Source organism: Penicillium rubens (assembly GCF_028828025.1).
Source record: "Penicillium rubens strain IBT 27055 chromosome Unknown utg000003l_segment0_segment0, whole genome shotgun sequence".
NCBI classification, from domain to species: Eukaryota; Fungi; Ascomycota; class Eurotiomycetes; order Eurotiales; family Aspergillaceae; genus Penicillium; species Penicillium rubens.
The window spans coordinates 621437-640832 of NW_026890601.1; the positions used below are offsets into that span (position 1 = coordinate 621437).

Sequence of the window (19396 nt, forward strand, 5' to 3'; positions counted from 1 at the left end):
CTCTTAAGAAGCGTATAACCAATCCATCTAGATCTCTTTCTACACCGGTTTCCAATTCGAACACTAACAACAACAACACTACGCTTACAAATAAGCCGCCAAAGGGTGTGTCGGCGGAGGAGTATATAAGGAAGTGGCTAGCGCACAAACCGGAGAGAAGTGATAACGGAAATTGCTCTTACTACGGTAAAAGACACGGAGTGAGCAGATATTTCTATCTATATCCTAAACTTCGTTATCTAGGTTAGATTCTATCGCTAGGATTATAGATTTATAACCTAAAGAAACCGACAAATACGGCAAATACGGCATCTAACGGCACTAAGTTCAAATAAGACAAAATTCAGCCTATATACGGATCCTAAACAGATAGGACCCGCTAGGCGAATCTCTCTACACCAGATGCCGGATCTAGGTTTATTATAATATCTATCAATATCAATTTCTGTAAAGAAGGTTTCAATCCTTCTTATATAATAATAGAGAGCTACTATAAAGATAGCAGTTCTAACAAGAATATAATCGTAGAGAGCCGGTACGGTGAGAAGGTCATAGTAGAGACTGCTATCCGGGAGGATAACGTAGGTATAGACCTTACTAATTCCCTCTAAAAAGAAGGGAAAGAGGTTATCTAGCAATCTAGAGCTAGAGACTAACAAGAGTAAGGTCATACTCTTATTGCAATCTAGCTATCTACTACAGCTCTAGGTTATCTATAGGTTTTGGATACTAGCGCTTCGGAGCATATTTATAGTGACGAAACTACGTTTTCCACCATACAGGCCTATACAGCTAGCTAGGAATATAAATAGTGGACTTCCGGCAATAAAAAAGTCAAAGCAGACGTATATAGCATTATTAATTTGACACTTCACATTAGAACCGAAGATATTATATATGCAGCTTAGGAAGCAGCTATCCGGATATCACCAGCTTGCTATCAAATTAGCATTCACTATATTTATAAGAAGGGTGGACAATACAATCTGTTTTCACTTAGGACTGCCGAAAAACAGCTAGGAATCTAGTGGAATAGCAAGACTAGAGCTTTACATAATAAATACGACAAGCTTATAGGCTATACTAGAATACACCAACGAGTCCCATTCTTACAACTCGCTTCCCTAGCTCTAGGTACAGTAGTTATTTCTATAGAGCTTACACACCGGAGACTAGGTCATACTAGCAGTCATACTACAAAAATCAACTATATAGATCTAGGTTATAATATATAAGAAGATAACGCTAGTTTCAACTATAAAGCTTACAAACTCGGTAAATCAAAGCGGATTATATCTCGCTCCTAGTAAGCGAGAGCAACTAGAGCAGGCTATATATTTCATATAGATCTATAGCCTATATCCCCACCTAGTTTTAATCCAGATTCTAAATCCAATACTAGCAAATATAATAGAAACCATATCATAATCATTACAGACGATACAATAAGATATCGTCTCACACTATATCTCGCTACCAAAGCGGATGCTTCTCCAGTTCTCTAGAAATTTGCCGAAGAAATGCGCTAGAAAATGGGATACTAGCCGTAGGAATAGAGAATTGATAGCGGTATAGAATTCTCTGTTTTTGCCAAATAGGCCAAATCAATGCATATAATAGTCACTTTATTAGCTCCCTATACATATAAGCAAAACGGTGTTTCCGAGTTCTCTAGGTTTTATCTTTTATAGATTGCTCGGACCATAAGAATTGATACTAGCGCACTATAAGAACTCTAGCCAGAAGCTATCAATACAGCTATATATATCATCAATCGACTAAGAAAGCCAATTTCAAAAAATGGAGCTTAGGGATATAAGCATAAAGCTTAGGGAGATCAGTTTCACCAAGCTCCTATCATAGCATAGAGGAAGTCATTGAATATAAGAAGTCCTAACAATATCTCCCTCTCCTTCCTCCGGGTATAGTGTGCAAAGGCATATGTTTATATCCCGAAGGAAAAGCGTGTTTAAAGTCAGAAAATAGAAGCTAGAGCGTGGATTGGCCACCTCGTTAGATACGAGGGTGACAATAGTCATATCTATAGGATTTATAATCCTAAAACTAAAAAGGTTTCTAGACACCGGGATATTGTCTTCTAGGAGCAAAAATAGGGTATTCCTCACTATAATAAAAGAGATATTATCACTAAAGGACAAACTATTGATATACCTCCCCCTATTTCTTAGAGGGGTGTTAGTTCGCTAGTTATTACTACTAGCAAGGTTCAATAACTAGTTTATCTCCCGCTATTAGATTCACGTGTGGAAGAAATCGAATACGAAGAAAATACTCTCTTCACAACCCCTATATAAGCGGAGAAAGGTAAGAGATCTGCTTCTAGAAGACCTCTAATAATAGGTTTATAGACCCCTTCACTAAGCGTAAGGACCGCCTCGAGACCGGATATAGACTCTTCTTCTCCGGATCCAATTATAGCTACTCTAACACCGTAGCCAAGGATATTAAGACGCCAAACTGCGGGAATTCCACCGAGAAGATTTGATAAAGAACAGTGGGACTTATATAGAGGAAGAGCTCTATCTACTATTGGTATTGTTCTCGTAGCGACGAAAATTCCGGAAGGTTTAAAAACCTAGCAGATCAAGATTCCCCGTAACTACCGAGAAGCAATAAACTCACCGGAAAAAGAGCTTTAGTAGGAAGTAATAGATAACTAGATCAACAAGTTAGAAGCTATATAGGCTTACCAATTAGTTAATACCCCGCTAAAAGGTAGCACTATCTTACTAGGAAAGTGGGTTTTCGATCTCAAATATGATAAGGAGGATTTTATCACAGAAATGAGAGCAAGATAGGTGATCTATAGAAACCGCCAAAGACCTAGATTCGATTTTGACGAAACCTATACACCGGTTGCGAGACCCGAAAGCACCAGACTTTTTCTATCTATAGTTGCTATCCGAAACATATATTAGGAGCAAATTGACTATACCACTACATATCTCAATACACTTATTGATAAGAGATGCATTTTCATAAGACCACTAACCGGATACTACACTCCTTCTTCGACGTCTAAATCTAGCAAATCTTTCCGGCTAGACTAATCAGAAGCTAGCAAAGTCTATATACTAAAGCAAGCATTATACGGACTTCGACAATCTGCAAATCTGTGGTACGAAACGCTGAAAGAAGAGCTCAAAAGACTAGGTTTCGAAGAGCTTCCGGATGAAAGGTGTATTTTCACCTATAGAGAGAGAGATCTCTAGCTTTTGCTCTATATTAACGATATATTAAGCGCTACTTTAGATAAACGACAGATCCAATAGTTTAAAGACAACATTACCTTTAAGATCAAGGTGGTTAGTGAACTAGCTAGATTTCTAGGAAGCAGCTTGACAAGAACTACCAACGAAGCTTTATCAACCATTTTTGTCGACCAAGCTATATACCTAGAAGATCTGCTATAGACAGCGAGTCTAGGCAAGGTTTTATCAACATTCCTACCTATAAAGTCATCCTATCAACCACCTTTCTCTATAACAGAGACTAACGCAGTCTCTTCCTCGGAAACAGTCTCTTCCTCCGAAAAAGCAGCTTTTAGAGAAGATGTTAGTAAGGTTGCCTGGCTAGGCATACGCATAAGACCCGACATCGCCTTTGCTATAAACAGACTACAGAGAAGAACTACAAATCCTAGGAAGCAAGACCTTAATGCTCTTTCCCAGTTACTACGCTATTTAAAAGGCGCACCAAGCTATAGGATACAACTTATAAAGACCAATTCGACACTAATTGGTTATATCGACTCTTCATTCAACGACTGCGAAGATAGGAAATCCACCGAAGTATATATCTTTTACTATACTAGAGCGCTAATTTCATAGAGCTCACGGAAACAAGACATTGTTGCCATAGGAAGCACTATTGCTAAATACATTGCTCTCGATAGAGTAGTGAGAGAAGGTCTTTATTTAAAAAAGATCCTTATCTAGCTACGTTTACTAGATAACACGAAGCTAACTCCGATTCCAATTCCAATTTGTACGGACAGCGACAATACCGTTGCCATTCTCAAAAAGGATTCTTACAACAAGGGGACCAAGTGGTTAGATATCAAATACCAATTTATGAAACATGCTATAAAGACGAAGCAGATCGACATCCAGCTCATCGACAGCAAGGAAAACCCGGCAGATACATTAACAAAAGCACTACCAAAGGTCGACTTCGAAAGGATTCGAAAACTACTAGTGAGCAAGAAGGATTGATGATTTTTACTACGTCTTTCTCTATGCTTTTTTACTGCAATTTTTACTATACGAACCAGATTGATTTTGGCTTTTGATGCTCAGTCTGGGGGGGTGTGTTGACATGCATGGTATGGTATGTCTTTATGCCTTTGTCCCTTTGTGCAGACTGAGCCTTTGCTATGTCAGCTTGATATGTCAGTTTGTCAGTTTGCCATTCCTTTGTTAGTACAGGCTTCATATACAGCCTGTTTTTCCATAGATTCATAGTACGCATCTTCTTCCCGATTTTCCCTCCATGCTAGTTTATCTCACTAGCAGTCCTCCTTCGTAGCCTCATCAATAACGCAAATCGGGAGTCTTCAAGTGTCGCATCATCGTCAAGGTCACCTTTGGGGCGCAAAATGAGGCCGAAGAGTATAAGGGACAAAGACTGCCGAAACGATCCAGATGCTGCGATATTCTTAAAGACCATCTTCCGGGCCTTGCACCATGTAGTGAGTGCAAGATCACGGCTATGTTCTCTGCCTCGACTCTGGCTCTTATCGACAGCATATTGAGCAGCAGTTGCTATTGCAACCCATTTATAGGCTTCGTTGATCGAGACATCACGCGATGGTGATGGGCGAGAGTGCTCCGTGCACTTTTCTTGGAACAAAGAGTCGAGAAGACTAACTGTTCGAAAGGTATGTGGTGCCACGGTGGTCGAAGACCACGGACTGGAATTCAATTCCCAGCAGCTCTCGATCCACATATTCGCTTTCTCGAGATAAGTGTTCAGATGGACACTGTTGCTCAATGGTGCCAAAGCGGCAATTCCCAGAGAGTAGCGGGGCGGCATGCTCCCATGCAAAAGGCATTGTGATAGCGGCATATCACAGACATCAACATACAGGTTGAATTGCTGCAGACAGGTTTCATGCGCAGTTAGTTGTCGGGCTAAATCGACTTCCAATGTCGATAAGCTTTCAGACGGGGAGCGTGTATGGTCGTCGATTCTTTGATGTTCTTCTGCCACGATGCTCAGGTCTGCAGCATTGAGCGGATGACTATCTTCTCGGAGGTAGGATGAAGTTCTTGCTTTCTTCCTACTCTGCTTTTCGAACTTCTTGCTGGCGAGCCATGCGACGGTACACTCCAGGCCGCGTGCGTTGCAAGTTGCACAAGGTGTCGAGGGCTTTTGTCCACTAATTCCAACGCGGAGAGGTAAACTGCATGCTCTTTTGGATGACCTGCACTGGTCGCAGGAATGGTTTTGCCTACGAGGGTTCCTGATTGTAGATCCACCCAATCGAGAAATACGTGCATTAGAATCTTGCACATTGTTGGTAGGCGTGGAGCTTGATGAATGGATCCGACGGGTGTCGGAGTTGGCCTGGGGCCTGGTAGCAATATCTTGAAAGAGGAGTCCTTCGATCTCTTCGTCAACATCAGATACAGGGTGTGCAGGAGGCTGGCTTAGGATATGATTCGAGATCGTGCTCCAATCTAAACTACCGTCGCCTCCTTCAAGCTGCATTCCAATCTCATCGTCCAAGGGTGTGATATATCTCGCAAAATGGTCTCTGTCGTTGTATCCCATGCTGGGAAAATTGTTGCTCTCCAGAACACTGAGCATCTGGGGTATCTCTCTCGGAAATTGTGCTGGCATTTTCGCGGACAACATATAATCATCCTCTTGAGGGTTGATCATACTAGCAATAGAAGTGGCATCCATCCTAGTTTATTCATACAGAAACATTTGTAGAAGGATGATAAAGTGGGAATGAAGGAAGCGGATTCTCTAAATGCAGGGGCTTATCTCTAGCTCAGATCTTCGCCACTAGTGAACGCGGGGTAAAGTTTCCCTAGAATTTATACCGCAGCGGTTTGAAGAGATAGTGTGGAGTTTAGCTTTGGAAATGAACCGAGGAAAGAAGAGAAGAGAGATCAAATGATAAAATAACTGACGAGAGTCACCACTGGTAACCTGGTCGAAAAGGGATTTAAAACTAAGCAATTGGACGGGATTCAACAACAACTAAGGAACTTCATAAAAGAGTGTCTGATTGGAAGCTAAGATACATTTTAGAGGGGGGAACTCCCGGACTTATATCCATTAACGAATTCTGCCGGCGAGGTCCGATCAGGATCCCGGATGGGATCCCATCCGGGACAAGAGAGAATGTTGGTTCCCTCATTCTATACAGTACAGAGTATAGTCGGTGATTACTTACCATTCCCGTTGCCAAAAATTACTCATAGAAAAATGACATATAGTGGCACCGCGGAAGTCGACCTACTGCTTTCATATTACATATGTATAGACTATGGACTAGAATGACACGCTCGCCACTTGTTGGAGTCCTTTTAATACGGCAGGATACAGGTGGCAGAAAAGGGCGGTCAGGCTGGGGTCACCGACTTTTGCGGTGCCACTGTGCTCTAGTTACTCCCAATCCATTTTCCCTTTGCGAAATGTGTACTAGATCGCGATGCCGTAAAGTGAGGATTTGGTTCCAGAGAAATTGTAAACCAAGGAAAATAGACAAGTTCCTTCAAGAAAGGGACCTATCTTTTCATAGGACTTCCAAAGGCATTTTGGATGTTAGGTATTCGCTAATGCTGACAATTACACTTTCGGAGCCGCGGAGCCGCGGGCCCCGAGCGATACCTGTATAATTCGCAGAGTAATTAAGAAAAGTAACCCGTTGCCTAACATAATCATCACTCGTATCATCAGGATTTCCCGGTGAGTGACAAGATTACTGGGGAGAATTATCAGCCGAATAGCTTACTTATGATACTATCGAAGCATACGACAAGTAGCGCATCCTCCGCTTGAATGTCCAATGCATTGGGAAAGCTACGAAGCCAATCGTCGACCACGTTATTCTGGCTAGTTAGCGCATCTTTCCATATTTAAGAAGAGACCTCGGATTCTCACGCTAGGTGGCAGATTTAGCTTTATGTTACTAATACGACAAATTGCAGATGAAGAGAAATGAAGATGTTTGCTCCGCTTTGAGACTGTTTGCTTGTAATCGGCCTAGTCCACTATGGTGAACGGGCGGGTAAATCCTAGTTGGGGAATCCGTAGTGATTATTGAATCTTTAGGGCGGAAGCTGTTTTCGCTAGTGACTGTATGCGATGATGCTCCCCCCGAAGAAGAAATGGGATTATAAGGAAGCTGAGTGGGTCTTTGCTTCTTTTAATACTATCGAACACTCAAATACTAGTCTCCAACACTATAAAGAGGTGCTTGCACATTGTTAGGGGCTTTGTGTCAAACCCATATGAACCCACTAGACTTACGATAATTAACCTTGGTTTTTGTTATGGTCCAGTGGTATAATGCTCCGCATTCCGTTCAACACTTTGTTAACACAAACCTCTGAAAAGCACGTTTGTTCATATAGATCTTATCTTGCGGGGCACATTTTAACACTGGCGGGGCTTATAGCAGCCAGAATACACACTTTTATATCGCTAGGCCGACATTCCACTAGCAGTTTAAATATCTTGTATAGCTCGGTATAACCACACAACTACAAGACTCCTCTAAACGCCTTTTTTAAACCAATTTAGATACGTCGAATTCGATATATCGCTATATAGCTTAGAGAGTAGGATTGTATACGCGGAATCGTGAAGCTAGGCGCCTTCAGTAATAGGGTTCGGTACTAAGTACGTAGATCTCTAAAGATACGGGCGACCGTATCCCCAAAACTATACCGATAATAAATCTACTATTCCTAGAGAACTATATTGTTATCTACGTAGTATATACACCTAGTGTCACTATTATAGAAAATCATTAGTTAAGTAACTCCTTAGAAAGCTTCCGAATATCGACTTTGGCTTTTTTGAGTTCTTTTTGATATGTTGGTATTGGAATTAGAATCGAGCGATGTTTTTATACTATACGCAACTTAACGTATTCCACAAGCGAGCTGCGCACACAAGCGAGCTGCGCAGCCCAAAACACATAGTAAAAGCGATAAATTACAACATGATATTACAACAACGGTTATCTGTATGAGCTTTTCCTTGTAGCCTAATGCTTTTTATATGATATCTAGCCACTTATTAAAGTTTAGAGAAATTTAATAAATTAGTGACTGAGATATATATATATTCTAGAGTTCAGCGATGTATTTTCGATACCATAACAATGCAAGTTCTCGATTTATTCAAAATTGATATATGGTACTAAAAATGCTTATCAATTGCTATCGGCAAGTAATGAAATTAAATAAAAGCGTTGGTTGTTGAAATATAGCATCGCGTTTACTATGTGTTTTGGGCTGCGCAGCTCGCTTGTGTGCGCAGCTCGCTTGTGGAATACGTTAGTAGATTCGAACTGATTTTACTCACAGGCCCTGGCATCATGAATCATCAAATACTACCTCGGCCAGTTAATGTTTGTACTAAAATATCTCTATTTAGTTGAAGTAAATAGCGGGGCACGACAATATCGGCCCGCCCCGATATGCTAGACGATCCAAAGCCTCCAGGATCCTGTCATGCAGGGGCGAGAAACGTGTGCGTATTCGCAGCTCGTGCTGCAAATGGTTAGCCGCATGATTTCAATTCACGAATAATAATTGCGAATATTATTCGTGGGGTTTACAATTGCGAAAGCGAATAACGAATAACACTAACGTCGACGAGTATTCGTTATCGGCAACGGCTCTAGTGCTGGCTTGGTTTGTCCGGCTGTGTCTCGACACTTGCTTGGCATCCGTAGTCGCCACAGAGTTATGTGAATCGGGCTGCTTCCATGGGTTCTTATTACTATCACCGCGCCACCGAGCTTGTGTTGTATTACTAACTGCCTCCCGGGTCCACGGGTGCTCCCCAGGAAGAAACCACGCGACCATTATCTGGGGCTGACTTTGCCGCTTGTACTGTGTAAAAACAGCTGCATACCTTACTTCTTCCCCTCCTTCTATATAGAATTGGTGGGCATGGGATCTTGACCGAACCCTATAGTGCTAGAAATATTCTCACCGCGCCCGCCGCCATCTAGGTCATGACATCATGGCTCTCGCACCCTCGCAGCGGCAGCTTGTCGCTATCTCAGTCACGGAGCGCGTCTGCTCTGCCATCTCGCTGGTCGGCACCTTTGTTATCATAGCTAGTTTCATCAGCTCGCGCTCATTTCGGAAACCGATCAACCGCCTCGTTTTCTATGCATCCTGGGGCAATATGATGGCTAATATAGCGACGATGATTTCACAATCGGGCATCCAGGCTGGGTCTGGTAGCCCCTTATGCCAGCTCCAGGCTTTTTTAATTCAGTGGTGAGAGTTCCACCCTCCCCCTCCCCCCTTTGCTTGATTCATTAGGTGTCGATAGTCAAGTGCGTATCTAATGGCAGATAGGTTCATGCCCGCTGACGCGTTATGGGCCTTTGCCATGGCGTGCAATGTCTATCTAACCTTCTTTCATAAGTATGGCTCAGAGCAACTGCGCCAGATCGAGTGGGTGTATGTCGTGTGTTGCTACGGCCTCCCCTTCATCCCATCCTTCATATACTTCTTCATCCACACTCATGCCCGAGGCCGGGTCTACGGCTCCTCAATTGTAAGACCACACATAGACCCATATAACTTTTCCTTAAGCTTCTGAAAATTCTAACATTCGTTGTATAGCTTTGGTGCTGGGTCACATCGCCATGGGACTACCTCCGCATCGCCGTCTTCTACGGCCCTGTGTGGTTCGTCATCTTCCTCACTTTCACCATCTACCTACGCGCAGGATCCGTCATCTACCAGAGACACCGCGAGCTACGTAACCTCAGCGGTATCGAGTCCCTCGGCTCTGACACACAGCCCGATGCCCCCCTCGTACGCTCGGGTACCCATGTCACCAACGTATTTGCCTCCCTCGCGCCAACACACCGGCCCGTATCGGCCAGTGATTTCCCCACTCGCAGCTTCACAGTGTCCTCGTCTAGCCCATACTCCGGCTCGGTCGAGGACGGCCCCATCGATCCCTTCAGCATACAGCATGACCCAGAGGAAAGCTCCGCGCCTACTCAGGGTCTGAGTCGCCCCCAATCGGACCCAATCACGCTCCGCACAGAGGGGTCCCTCAAATCGGCGCGGCATGAAGGCGGTGACTCGCATACGCAGCGGTGGAAGGCGGCAGAGGCGAGCTCCGCGGCGTGGGCGTATGCGAAATACGCGATACTGTTCTTTATTGCGCTGCTTGTGACGTGGGTAGGTGGTTACATTCTCAACTCAATTCAATTCAATGCAGCGTCCAAATCTAATCTGGTACAGGTTCCCTCGACGGCTAACCGAGTATACGCGTTTGCTCGCCCCAACGACTTCTCGTTCGGGCTTAACTATGCGTCAAGTTTTGTGCTTCCTTTGCAGGGGTTCTGGAATAGTCTTATTTATGTGTCGATCTCGTGGCCAGCATTTAGAACGCTTTGGAGGGATCTGCGGGGCAAGTCGATGGGGTTGGGAAACATTTAGTTGCTTGTCATGTCATCAATGTACACTTGCGATATAAACAGTGGGACTTAAAATAGTCTCACAAGCGCTAGATAGGGATTTGAATGCCATGCAAAATGGCCCCCATGTGCTTCCTCTTCCTCTAATGCTGACACTGGTAGAGGAAAAATGGTACGCATAGCGTACCTAGGTACAACAGCGGCCCGAAATTTGTTCTCAACATCCTGGGCGGCAAGCCAGTCGTCACTGGGATGAATGTTTGTGATGTGCAATGAGCTTTCCAACTAGGCAATGCTCGACCTAGCGGCCGTAAACTCCCACAAGATATTAGGCGCTTAGGAACGCCACGAAATAACCAAAGCCAACAGACATTTTGTTATAGGATAAAATCGACTTTGGCGCTCAGTCGGAAACCAGTACAAACAAACACTCCAATGAAGATTTAGTCTTATTACAAGCCAGCGATTCAACAGCTATTAAAAACCAGACCCAGGTATCGAGCTTAGATCCTGCATTCTGATAGCATCGAAGTCAGAATGCATTGCTCCCAAAGCCATATCCTCTTCATGCCGAAATCCTTTTTCGAGGACAAGCTGAGCGGCTAAATTCCTCACTTTGATCGTCGCCCCACCTAGATTACTTTCGATCCAATCGTCATCGAGGTTCATCCCATCGACCAGTTGCTCCACGGCTATGCGAGCCATGAGATTTCCTGACTCGAACAATCTCGAGCAGAGCCCAGTGAACAGATTAGGCAGACGGGGTATAGGAAGATCCTGAACTTCGCACTGAGGGACTAAATCAAGTATTTGTTTGCTGCAGGCAGTCGATGCTCTTTCGTCGCTCGGTACAATGCTCTGGCGTAGGGGAGCGATGCCGAAATGCGTGTCGGGGAAGACGATTAACCGGAGACTGGTATTTGATGCCTTGAATGTTGGGAATCCTCTCTTGTATTCTGTGAATAGATCGTAGTCCTTTACTTCTACTCGTTCTAACTCGGTGGTCGAGGACACATTGGATACGACCTCTGGCAGCGATAACTCAGGGACACAAATCTCGATATCCTACTAGAGGTGAGAAAATAATAATCCTTTGGCGGTGTCGTGATAGCGAAGACTTACATGAACGACTCGAGGTACATTGTAGTAGTTTAAGACAACCTCCCCAATCACACAAACCGGAATATCTGCTTCATTGAGCGAGATGAGAAGCGGCTTTATGAGGCTGACAATATTCATTTTGCTTGGTTTGGCGCTGATGGTTGATGTGGCGAGCAGATGCAGCGTCTCCTCATTATTTTGAGGGAGAATCATGATGCCTTTAATAAAAATTTGTATTTGGAGGAAGTCCCTCAGCTTGATCTTCTTTCTATTCTCGTCAGTCAGCATGCTAAATGCCTATAACATAGGAGACAACGGAGCCTTACAAGTACTTCCCCTAATCCCTTCACAAGTGCAATTTCGTGGTCACAGTAATTTAGCTGTTGAGGTCCAAAGTCGGTGAAGGTCGTTGCAACATCAAAGTCAATCCAGACCAACCTATCTGGGTTTCCACGAACAAGAAGGTTTCTAGGGTAGACATCTCGGTGGTGAACGCCCGCCCTATGTATCTCCTTCATGCCCTTAATTGCCTGGGGATAGAGCGTATCCACGTAATTCACGCAGTTTAGACTCTCTGCATTCGGGAGGTATTCTAATAATATTGCTCTCGGCTTCAACTTGTCCTGGGCGAAATGTTTTAAAGCAGGATGGAATATAGCCGGATCCACTCGGTCGATATAGCCGTAGAATTTTGGAACGAAGCTGCGATCACAGACACCAGAAGTGGGGAGTTTTTTGTATGCATTAGATTCGCAACGAAATCGGTTCAGATCACGTCCTTTCTCGGTATATCCAGGGTCACCGTTGTCATGGAAAAGCTTCAATGCATATCTTTGTCCGTCCAGATCTACCTCAAATATAGAAGAGGCATCAGAGCGCGTAATCTCCCTAATAATATTGATTCTGGAGGGATCCACATCCGTTAAGAGATCTTTCCTGGGGTGCATTTTTCGTGTTGTTGGATGTTAGGAGGTTGGAGCTGGTCAGTGAAGAAAAACGAACAGGTCTCGGTTAATAATATCGGAATCCAATATTCCAACCAAGGTTACTAATTTGGGTCTAAACAGATTGTCAAGACCAGACCATTTTGGTACTTACTTAGTCAGAGAATTTTATCATTGTGAAATTACGCTAAACCCGAAGGGTGGCTGCTAGTCCAAAAGTGTAATTTGTGGAAGAAATTCTGACCATCCGATATGGTATAATAGGGTGTACCGACGGAGAGACCATGATTCTACGTGGTGTTATACTAAGAAAACTGTGGTGTTTCCGTGCAGGCAAGAATAAAGTTAGTAACGTAATCGGTAAGCGAGCTGCGCATGTAAGCCAGCTGCGCACCCTAACCAAAACGCGTCTATGAATTAGCACTTAGTTAATTCAACCACCCACCATGCCACCAATTCGCTCCCAATCTGATGGCGGCAACGAGAACAGGGACAGAGAAAGACTGTATTCGCTATCTGACAGATGACTGGGGGAGGAAGAAGGAAGAGAGGAAGACAGACAGAGAGAGAGCTGGAGACAAACAAACAGACAGGCATGACTAGCCTGAACAAACAGGCAGCCAGCCAGGTCACATAACCCAGGCTCTAACACCCCCCCTCAGGCTAGACATCCACCAACAAACACTCTCCTCGCCCCCCCATAACAAAAAGAAAACTACTATCTCTAGTATCAAATTCACCACTAGTATCACATCTAGTATCACTTCTTTCTATCCTTTATATCCTTCTTCTCTATTTGTGCTATAGCGTAGCACCAGACCTCCGGGAACGGCTCCTATCTATTAAAAACGAATTCTTCTATCAGGTGGAAGCATACCTTTGTAGGGTGTCTATCGAGACGGTAGTGTATACACTTAGTTCCGTTGATATACTAAGGCTACTAATAACGCTAGCGCTTAGCCTATTCGTTAATGTTAGCTCCTTTCGGGGGTGCTCTATAAAGCTACTTCTCTTCCGGTTTATCCTTTACTTCACCTTTATTATCAACTTTGTTATCTTCCTTCGGCTTCCGCTAGTCATTTCCACGTCTAATACGGCCTCTACGACCGCGCTATCTACGTCCGCCGCGTGAAGAAGACAAGGGTAACGAAGAACGGGTTATCTTCGCTAGACTAGGGCTTATCTCCTCTATAATTATATTCGACTTAATAATCAGCTCTTTATAGTATTCACTAAAGTTATTTATCGTAGTTTCGGTCGGGACTTAGCGTTTTAGAGTATTAAAAGTGAAATTCACACTCGGGAGCTCTTTATAAAGTGCGTAAAGTATAGTGTAAAGTGTAGTAAAAGGGTACGGTACGATACTATAACGTCCGAGAATATTAAATTACCTCTAATAAGCTATAATATAGTCCTTCGCTATAGTGTAATTCTCTTATTTCAATTTGTCGAATTTTAAGACCTCCGCACCGACGTTTAAAACCTTATTATCACCGCTCACAATCCGGGTGATCTCCTTTATTAAGTTATCGGCGTACTCCGGGAATTATTAAATTAAACCTTCGAGGATAGTCGTGATTTTATTATCTAGTGTCGACGAGATCTAGCCGAGGGTATAGACGGACTAGTAATACTAGGTATCGTACTCCGGGTTATCTTCCTTTAGTTTCGGTAGGTTAAAATTTATAACGTTCTCGATCCGGGTTATCTATAGTCTATTCGTGATTTCGCGCTTCTAGCGCACAAAGTTCGATCTATTAACGCGTAAGATATAGGCTTTTATCCATTTTATATCAGTTTTCTCACTAAGGCGGGTTCCTTACGTAATAGGTTAGGGTTAGGGTGTAGGGAGCCGACGAGAGCTCTCCCCGCGGGATCTAGATCTAGATCTAGTGTTAGATATCTTTAAATCAGGTTTACTTCTAGCGAACACTCGCGAGTAGGAAAAATTAGGGTATTAAGGTTTCGCTTCTAGCGGACAAATCGCGAGCGAGAAAAATAGGGGTTACTTCTAGCGAATAATCGCGAGTAGGGCATCAAATATCGAATGTTTCGAGGTTTCGAGGGTTCGCTTCTAGCGGACAAATCGCGAGCGAGAAAGGTTAAGGGTGCTACTAGCGAACAATCGCGAGCAAAAAGTGGGTCGACGACGAGGGTAGAGCTACTTCTAGCGGATAGTCGCGAGCTAATCTCCGAGAAAAAGTGGGGCCGTAAAAACTCTGCAGATTAGATTAGATTTCTACGTAGGGTGTCGTATAAATAACGTCACTAAAGTAGCAAAAGTATCAGCTTTATCAACCAGAGATAAAAACTGATAGAGTCTTAGTTAGGAAAAAGCGAGGGCTCAGAACCTGATAGCGGCAACGAGAATAGGGACAGAGAAAGACTGTATTCGCTATCTGATAGATGACTGGGGGAGGAAGAAGGAAGAGAGGAAGACAGATAGAGAGAGAGCTGGAGACAAACAAACAGACAGGCATGACTAGCCTGAACAAATAGGCAGCCAGCCAGGTCATATGACCCAGGCTCCAACACAATCCTCTAAAAATTCAATAGAGAGAGAGGGTAGGATCTTATTAGCTACCTAGGCTATTAAGAAGTAAGAAATTAGCTCTACCCGCGAAGTAGCGCGCTATTTTTAAATACCTAAGTTAACCCTCCGAACACGTCTCTATAGGACTACTCCCCGCGCGTTTTCTCGCGCTAATTTATATAAACTATTAGAAATCGAAGAGGAAACTCTTAAAAAATAGATTCTCTCTATAGATTCCCGAGGATCTACTCCCCGGCCTTCTATAGTACGAGAAATAGCGAATATTCTCCTCGAGAAGCGCGGAATTACCCTAGTATCTTCGGTCGGCGAAAAATAGGTATATAACTTTATAAAACGGCGCCCTCTCCTCTCCTCTCGGTTTTCGAAACGGTATAACTATAAGCGTACGAAATATAAGGATCCGGAGGTTATAAAGGGGTGGTTTAATCTTATTTAAAAAACTATCTTATAATTTAGGATTTACCTAGACGACGTTTATAACTTTAATAAGACCGGTTTCGCGATAGGATTAACGGCGATAGTGTGATCCCAGAAGCCCATTTCCTTATATAAATATATCTTATGCCTTATTGGCCGGATCCATATGGACCCGTTTCTGCACTTATATACACTATCGTTACCGTATTCTATAGTACTTAGCCGTTAGTAAAGCCAACTTAATATAAACGATGCGATCTTTTCCGAATCTTATCTGGTAGTATATCGGTATAGGCCACCTTCTACGGTTGGCCTAGGGAGGCACGAGACGGCACCGTATACGTCTAGTAGGGCGAAAACGGTGCTAACCCCTCTTATCCTATCCCGATAACGATTCTATAGACCTAGATACTAGGTAGGGAGGCTTATAAAACCTCGTTTTCTCCCTCCTTTCCTCTACCCTCCCCTCCGGCTCTCTTAGCACACTAGATTCCGAGAATAAGAGGGAAGAACGGAAAAATATAGGAGATAATATCCCCTCCTAGACCCGGAGCGGGTCTATTAATAAAAATCGCGTAATCTATAGAGAAATATAGATTTATAAGGACCTATACGGCCGGACGGAATCTTAGCCCCTAAGCGAATACGTCGCTCTAAGGGAAACCTCGAATCCGTAAACGTCCGTCTAAGGGAAATACCGATCCGCGCGGGAATAGAGGTCCCGCTACCTAGTAAGATCTATATCTAAGCGCTATTAAAAGATAGACGGCCTCCTAACCTAATAAGAGGAATATAGAACTTATTATTTACTTCCTTTAAGAAAGAAAAGAACCCCCTATCGTCCCCGCTAGGAAATAATTATATCCGTATAGCCCTCTTAAGGAAACACCGAAGCGGAATTTATAGCTAACCTCCTAGTAGAGGTTAATATAGCCCTTAACCTTCTAGAAGTAAAGGAACGAAATATCTTTATATATATATATTCCACTATAGACCCTTAGTAGGTTAATCCTTTAGTCGAATAGGCTACGAATAGGGCTTAGGCCCTCTAGGCGGAACGGTCTAAAACCGAACGACTTATAGCGGCCTTTAGTATAGCTATAAACCTATCCCGCGGGTTAGACCTCCCTTCTAAGGGAGAATAGCTACTACCGAATACCTCTAAGAAGCCTCTATCGTCTATAGCTATAATCTTTTAAGCTATAGATAAGGATATCTATAAGAGGTTCCTAAACGACTTATAGGCAATTACTAACTACGATAGCGCTATCCTTAATAACACCGCCTATAAATAGACGCGCGACTATAATCGATACTTCTCGGAGCTAGTAAAGCTTACTAGTTATAACTCTCCTAACGAGGTAAAGATACTATATATCTCTAAGAAGCTTATAAAGGTCGCCCGGTAGTGTCTAGAATAGCGCGAGCGATAATATAACTTACTCGGTATAGATAACTTCCTAATATAGGCTATATTTAAGGAATAGCTTAAATAGGAATTCGCGGAGCACCTATCTATAGAGAAACTCTATAAGCGCTACGAAACGCTTAAATAAGGGAACTAATCCGTATAAGAGTACGCCGCGAATCTCTAGTAGGTTATATCCGACCTTAATTAGGATATTCCGGACCTAATATTAATCTAGCGATTCGTTATAGGTATAAAAGCTACCTACTATACTAAATAGGCTAAGGAACGAGACTAGCCTAAAACGATTAAAGACGTTATCTTCCGTTTCGCCTAGTACGAGTAAGGGCGGGTTATCGCCTAGAGATATAAAAGGTCTTCGGCGAGATACCTAGACACTATAGATATTAATACTATCGTTAGCTCTATAGAGGCTCGTACTATATAGGGGCTACTACCGTTTAAGGAGACCCGAGAATATTATAACTATAGGAAACGGGGGTACCTAGCCCGTTTCTATTAGAAGCCGAAAACCGAGGAGATAAAACGGAAGTAAAAGGCGGTATATAAATAATCCCGCTAACCTATAAAAAACTAGTGCGGCTATACGATATAGAAGCCCTTATCGGCCGCCTATAATAGGCTCCCGAGCTACCGTTATTCGATATAGATAATATTCTCGACCCTTATTACCCTATAAACTCCTATAAATAGGCCTAAACGGAGCCCCCTCCGCTATCTTAGTAGGGGCGGAGGGAAAGACCCCTATATCTATCCGCGTCCCTAAATATCCTTACTAACTCCCTAACGTTTTACTAGGGAAAGATCTATATAGGAGACGCCGACCTAATATCTATCCGTATACTCCTAGATAGCGGAGTAAGCGATATATTTATCTCCCTATAGGTCCTCGGGAAGTTAGATAGATAGATCTAGGTATAAAAACCTAGGACCCCGGTACTAGTTACTATCGTAAATAGCGAGCGGCTAGAAACGAGTGGTTATACTATCCTCCTAGTTAAAGTCGGGAACTAGATAGGACGGATTAAGGCCTAGATCCTCCTAACTAAGTACGATATAATTCTCGGCCGAGATTTCCTCTAGGTAGAAAACCTATATATCGACTAGCGTATATCTATTATAACCCTTATAGACTATAACTATTATATATACGCTATTTACCCTATAAATAACGCCTATATTATTATAAGGGGAAGTATATACCTTAATATAATATCGGCTAAATAAATACACCGACTCCTCCGGAAATTAGGGAGTAAAGCCTACCTTTTTATAGTCCGTCCGACTTATCGCGGATATAAGAACGAAGAACCGGGGCTATCTAAGAGCGACGACCCCAGAATTTAGCGGATCCTTATAAGATATAAGGATCTCTTCCGAGCGGAATTGCCTACCGCACTTCCCCCAGAATATAACGTAGCGTATAAAATCGATATAGGAACGTATACACCTATTAATATTAACGCGTATAGACTCTCCTCTAAGAAGCTCGACAAGTAAGCTAGATAAGTCGAAGATCTTATTAAAAAGGGCTTAATCCGCGAGTCTAATAGCGTATAGGGCTTCCTAGTCGTTTTCGCCCGGAAACCGAATAGGAAGTAGCGAATATATATCGACTATCGAGCCCTAAATAATATAATAGTAAAGAACGGATACCCCCTCCCGCGAATCTAGGAGTTATTAGATATTATCGGGAACGTATAGATCCTCTCTAAGATCGATCTTATAGCCGGATATTAGTAGATCCGTATAGGGGAGGGTTCTATCGAGAAAATAGTATTTAATACTATCTAGAGAAAATACGAATAGCTCGCTATACCGTTTAGACTATATAACGCGCCTACTACCTTCTAATCTATCGTTAATAAAACGCTATAGCCCCTCTTTAGCCGTAACGTAGTGGTATATCTCGATAATATCCTTATCTTCTTAGCCACGCTCGATAAGTATCGGAAATATATAGAAGAAGTCCTAGCGCTTTTATAGAAGTAATAACTATACGCGTTACCGACTAAGTGTACGTTCGTAACCTAGGAACTAGAGTTTTATAGTTATATCGTTAGAAATAGAACGATATAGCCTCTCCCGGCTAAAGTCGAAGCTATATAGGCCTAGCCGCGACTAAAAACTATCTATAACGTCCGTTAGTTCCTCGGCTTAGCTACTTATTACTATCGATTCGTTTATAACTTTTTAAAGGTATACGTACTACTCTATAAGCTCCTAAAAGAAAGTAATAGTATACTTCGTAAATAACGTTTCCGCCCTATTATCTAGATAGAAGCCTATAA

At 42.9% G+C, this 19396-nt stretch overlaps 2 protein-coding genes across 2 annotated transcripts; one reads left to right on the forward strand and one right to left on the reverse strand.

Annotated features, from left to right (window-relative positions):
• Positions 1-9237: 9237 nt before the first annotated feature.
• Positions 9238-10682, forward strand: N7525_006425 (uncharacterized protein; the record flags this gene model as incomplete). The annotated part of the gene is made up of 3 exons (XM_061213721.1): positions 9238-9500; positions 9582-9783; positions 9852-10682. 3 exons carry the CDS (start codon positions 9238-9240, stop codon positions 10680-10682), a joined length of 1296 nt encoding a protein of 431 aa, XP_061068152.1.
• Positions 10683-11137: 455 nt separating this feature from the next.
• Positions 11138-12708, reverse strand: N7525_006426 (uncharacterized protein; the record flags this gene model as incomplete). The annotated part of the gene is made up of 3 exons (XM_061213722.1): positions 11138-11725; positions 11783-12022; positions 12088-12708. 3 exons carry the CDS (start codon positions 12706-12708, stop codon positions 11138-11140), a joined length of 1449 nt encoding a protein of 482 aa, XP_061068153.1.
• Between the last annotated feature and the right edge of the window lie 6688 nt (positions 12709-19396).